The sequence below is a fragment of the Plasmodium falciparum genome, assembly GCF_000002765.6.
Source record: "Plasmodium falciparum 3D7 genome assembly, chromosome: 14".
NCBI lineage: Eukaryota > Apicomplexa > Aconoidasida > Haemosporida > Plasmodiidae > Plasmodium > Plasmodium falciparum.
In genome coordinates this window covers 2683757-2689756 of record NC_037283.1, presented here as the reverse complement: position 1 = coordinate 2689756, position 6000 = coordinate 2683757, and the positions used below count along the sequence as shown (strand labels likewise).

Sequence of the window (6000 nt, the reverse complement as noted above, 5' to 3'; positions counted from 1 at the left end):
GTTTCTTTGTGTATAATATATAAAAATTAAATATTTCATATATAAACTTATTTTTACACATAACACAACAGAAACAATTAAAAAAAATATTCAATATATGTATTATATATGCATATATATATTATTTAATTTTTTTCTTTTTTTTTTTTTTAAGGATTATAAAAATTCGTATTTATAATAAATAAAATAAAATAAATTTATGTTACCAACATATAAACGCATATATATTATATGAAACATATTATATATAAAAAAAAAAAAAAAAAAAAAAAAAGTTAAATAGAAATTTTATGTTGTTAGCATACATTAATGAACATTTTGAAATTAAAGAAAAACTTTTTGACTTTTTAAATAATTTGTGTAGTATTAACTTATTTCTTATTTTATGTTTTGTTATAATATATTATAGTTGTATATTTCATAAATATTTCTTATAAAAACAGAAATGTTCTTTAATAAATAAATATATATATATATATATATATATATATATTATATATGAAATAGTTCATATTTTAGGAAATAAAAATAGAAAGAAGATAATAACAGCAAAAAAAAAAAAAAAAAAAAAACAGAATAAAAATTATAGTCTTTTTTTTTTTTTTTTTTTTTTTAGTAACCATTTTAATATATTATTTTTATTAAAGAGTTATAGAACAAAAAAAATGAATATCCAAAAATATTTGCACATTTTCATAAATATGCTGAGGAATATTTAATGAAATACTTTATAACATTTTTTTAAAATATTATTAAAAAAAAAGTATATATTTTGTATAGACATTACTGTAAGGTAAGTTATTTTTTATTTTTTTAATACTCTGATTTTTTTTAATTACAACACATTAGAGTCAACATATATATATATATATATAATATGTTTTTCTTTTGTCCTATAAATATGCATAAAAACGCATTTATAAATAACACTATGTGAACAATATTTTAGTTTAGATGACTATTCATAAGTATTATTATTATACTGTCCTTAAATCTAATTAAACTATTTTAAAAAAAAAAATTAAAATACAACACATTTAATCTACAACTTATATTTTCTTTATTTTTTGAATACGTGGAAATTATATATATATATATATATATATATATATATATATATATATGTATATACAGTATTATATAGGTTATTATATAAAAAAATAAGTAAATAAAAAAAAAATATATATTTATATATGTGTTCCTATTTTTTCTTCTTATGCTTTTAAAAAAACAAGCAAATATTGAGACAGTTACATTTCCTCATTAACATATTATTATTATTTTGTATAATTATTACATATTCTATATATATATATATATATATATATATATATATATATATTTCCTTTTCTTTTCTTTTCTTTTCTTTTTTTTTTTTTTTATTTGTCTGTGTTCCCCATTATTTTGTACATTTATTTTTTTTTTTAATTTAAAAGTATACATTAAGGAAAAAATGAAAACATATATTAATTTATTCTTTTTGTTGTCTTTATTAAAAGTTACTTTTATTTATTCAAAAGATCATGTAAATAATAATGAGGAAGATAGTTCCATATATTATTACGGGTTTCACAATGAAAAAAAAAAAAAAAAAAAAAGATTACATACGCTTATATTTTTTAGTATATTATAATTGAAAATACAGATTTATATATATTTTTTGAAGGTTTATAAATAACGAAGTCTATAACCATTATTTACCCTCAAAATATGCTAATATAAAAAGAGATGTAATAATAAAATAAAAAGAGTCACATAATATTTTTACATATTAATTAATATCATAGTATATTTTTATTTTATTATTTTAAGAATAATTTGATTAAAATATCATGTAGTAAAGGATACACTGTAGAAGTAAAAAGAGCATATATTGTTGATTTAGAGGATGAAGGTTTAAACAAATAAATAAATATATGTTTACAATATTGTATATTATATTTTTATTTTATTACCTTATATATATACATATAATTAATATTCTATTATATTCAGTAAATGATTATACAATTATGGCATCTCAAATTTGCCAAAAGAAGGAAGAATGCAATGTAAATAAAAAAAAAAAAAAAAAAAATCAAAATATTATATTTTTAAATGTTATAAGAAAATAAAAAGTATATTCTTTCATTCTTCTTTAGATAGACATCAAAAAATTCAAGAGGAATACAAACAACAATGCTATTGACTTTTCTACAGAATTGAACGTAGAATATATCTGTATGAGGTATACTATTATTTTATTTCTTTTTTTTTTTTTCTTTTTATAGATGTTTGAAATTATTTTGAATATTTTTTTTTTTTTTTTTTTTTTTCTTTTCCTAAAGTTCTCAAAAAAATCTTTACGATGGAAAGCATTTTCATCAAGGTGTCACACATAAATACCTCATGTAATCCTTAATTTACTTACATAAATTTTTATTTTTTATTTGTTTGCTCAATGTTATTTATAATATTTATCATTTTATTTTTTTTAACCATATATATCTATTTACCATATGTAGTGTACGAGACCAAACATTAGGTAAAATGAATTTTACAGAAAGGATTTATAACAACGTTTTAAATATATATACTATATATATATATATATATATATATATATGTATGTATGTATTTCCACTTTTAGCTTGTGTGGAAAAAAACAAAAGCGTAATCACATTTCCTTCTATAAATAAAGCTTTAGAAGTATGTAATATGGATAATTGTAATTTTGTTATATGGAATCCTCATGAAAAGAGAGCTACCATATGCAAGGAAAATGTTTATGAGGTTATTAATCTTAATGGACAAATTATACTTATTATATGTTGAATCATATATATATATATACATAAATTGCATACTAAAATCAAATGATACATATTTAATTCTATTTCGTTAGAATATGATAGAAAAAAAGAATAGTATAATTTATATTCATCCAAACTATTTTTTTACATATGGATATGCAACTTTTCTAAATTATATGTCTATATGTGATAATATTATTAAACAAGTTCCATATAATTTAAGCATTACGAAATCTGCTGACGTATGTTCACATCTTGACTGTGATTATTTTACTAAAAGTAATTATAAATAGAATAATACACAAATGCATTTGTACATAAAGCTAAATGTAGTAAATAAATATATATACATATATATTTTTTTTATTGTGTATAGGTTATCCAGGATCAATTAGATCCTTAGACAACACAAAGAATGGGAAATCATGGTATAAATATGAAAAAGAAAAAAAAAATTATATAAAATAAAATATTAAAAAATTAATAATATTATATTTTACACTATGAAATATTTTATAATTCAATAAATACTTAATTATATTAATTTATAGGTTTTGCAAAGGGTATTTAAAAAAAAAAAATAAAAAATTACATAGAAAAAAACAAATAAAATAAAATTTGTACTATTTTTTATTAAATAATACATAAATGCGTATATTTAATATTTTCCACTAAAGATTCCCCACGATTATACCAATGGACGGATTTATTACAAGCGTAAAGTTAAGTAAATTTACTTAGAATATAGTACATATGTATATATATATATATATATATATTCATTCATTTTATATATCTACATATTTTTATTGTTGTTAAAATATATTGTTAACAAATTATATTTTAATAAAAAATAAATATTATTGATAATAAGACAATACTAATTAATTTTTACAATTTTTAATCTGTCCATGGTTCTATATAAGTCCATTATATTTTAATAAATTTTGCTTTTTATTATGTATTGTCATGCTAATATATTGCAAATTATAAAAAAAAACAATTAGACAAATATATAAATTTTTAAAAAAATTACTTCTTCAAAAGGTACTTTTTTAAAGTATATGTAATAATATATATATGTATATATATATATAAGAATTAATTTCTCGTATCTTTTTGTACTTTTAAAAAATTTACGTATAATCCAAAAAAAAATACATTCATAAAATAACCTATTTTTTATTTCCTTTTTGTAAAATAAAAAAATTTTTTTTCATATATTATTAAAAATAATAATTTAAATAAAAAGGATCTTTGAGTTATATTGAATTTAAATGTTATATTCAAAAAAAAAAAAAAAAAAAAAAAAAAATTAGAAGTATAAAAGTATGTATATATATATATATATATAACAATATATTATATAAAGAATATAAAAACGTTTTTTATTTTATTAATTTTTAAAAATTTTTTTTTATTTTTTTTCTTTATAAATCTACAGTATCTGTTTTTGGTTCTAAAACAGAAATATTATCTGGTAAAATAGAAGTTAATCCTGTTCTAGTATCAATAGCTGTTGGTAACATAATTTTAACTTTAATACCTAAGACTCCTTGTTTTAATTGTGCTGATCTGGTAGCAGTGTTAACAAATCTTTTGGATGGTTCTCCTGTAGATATTAAATAACCATCTCTAAATTTCATACTTTTAGCTCTTTGAGCTCTTAATTTTCCTGATACAATAACTTCACATCCTTTAGCACCAGATTCCATTATATGTCTTAAAACTCCATAACATGCTCTTCTTACTGCTAATCCTTTTAATAATTTATATCTTAAAGATTCGGCTTGTGCCATTGCACACAATCCTCTATGTTCTACTCTTTCAGCAAATAATTCAACACTATTTGTTGATTTATTAAAGAATCTTTTTTGTACTAATGATGTTAATTCACGTATTCTCCTTCCTTTATCTCCAAGAACTTCTCTAGTACGAGTGGCTCTTATAATAACCTCCGTTCTATTAAAAAAATAATATATTGATAAAATAAAATATATTAAATAAATAAATAAATATATATATATATATATATATATATATATATATATATATATATATATATTTATATTTATATTTATATATATATATATTTATATTTATATATATTTATATTTATATTTAGGTATCATCTACATTATTACAGTGCTGTAATTAATATTAATTATACCTTATAGGTGTAACCCTAACTTCAACACCTGAATATCCATCTTCTGCCAAAATACGAGCTAAAAATTCATTTAACTCGGCTTGAAAAACACCATCATTAATAAACTTTCTCTTTTTTGAAATCTAAACAAAAAAAAAAAAAAAAAAATTTAATTTATATATTTTTTAAGAATAAAATTTTTAAAATGTTCTACTTCTTGCTCGTAAAACACTTTACACAAAAAGATATATAATTATAAATAGGGACAATTGTGAATTAAATATATATATATATATATATATATATAATATGGATCTATAGTTGTTTTTTATTATATAATACGGATATAATAAAATAATACTTATATATATATATATTAATACATATAAAGTACAAAGGTAATAAAGGTTTCTTTTTTTTAAAATATTTATCACAAAAAATATATTTTTTTTTCCGTATTATTTATATTTTTTCCAAACGTATATATCAAATATATAATATATAAATGCAAAATCATATAAATAATTTTCTCAAATATTTTAAATATATATATATATATATCTTATAAATTTTTTCATAAAACAAAAATATGCAAATAAATTCTTTTATTGTAATACATATTTTAAATAAATTTTTTTTTCGTTATTTCTTTTGGGAACTTACAGGAGCTGACATTTTTATTTAAGTACTTTATTATTATGAATTCGGTAATTATTTATAAATATATAAAATTTATTATTATTTTATTTTTATATTTATTAACTTTTTGAATTTTATATCAAATTGTTAATTTTTTTCCAGTTTTTTTATATTTTTTATATATTTAATTTGCTTAAAATTTTTGTTTATAATATTTTTACATCCTTCTTTTTTATTGAAATAATATTATTTCATTATTTTAATTTATAATAAAAATTTATGCGTACAGAAGAAATTTTTTTTTTTTTTTTTTAGATATATATTATATATAAAAAAAAAAAAATATATGATCATATATAAAATTTAAGCTAATATTCCATATATGTATATAAAATATAAATTTCTATTATATATAAATAT

At 17.1% G+C, this 6000-nt stretch overlaps 2 protein-coding genes across 2 annotated transcripts; one reads left to right on the top strand and one right to left on the bottom strand.

Annotated features, from left to right (window-relative positions):
* Positions 1 to 1453: 1453 nt before the first annotated feature.
* On the top strand, positions 1454 to 3533 carry PF3D7_1466000 (conserved protein, unknown function; the record flags this gene model as incomplete). The annotated part of the gene is made up of 12 exons (XM_001348767.2): positions 1454 to 1566; positions 1667 to 1730; positions 1813 to 1894; positions 1996 to 2051; positions 2142 to 2227; positions 2328 to 2390; positions 2505 to 2524; positions 2630 to 2772; positions 2885 to 3071; positions 3169 to 3220; positions 3344 to 3355; positions 3470 to 3533. 12 exons carry the CDS (start codon positions 1454 to 1456, stop codon positions 3531 to 3533), a joined length of 942 nt encoding a protein of 313 aa, XP_001348803.2.
* Positions 3534 to 4222: 689 nt separating this feature from the next.
* On the bottom strand, positions 4223 to 5616 carry PF3D7_1465900 (40S ribosomal protein S3; the record flags this gene model as incomplete). Its single annotated transcript, XM_001348765.1, has 3 exons — positions 4223 to 4754; positions 4963 to 5084; positions 5605 to 5616. The coding sequence occupies 3 exons, from the start codon at positions 5614 to 5616 to the stop codon at positions 4223 to 4225; spliced, it is 666 nt and encodes a 221-aa protein (XP_001348801.1).
* Positions 5617 to 6000: the final 384 nt, after the last annotated feature.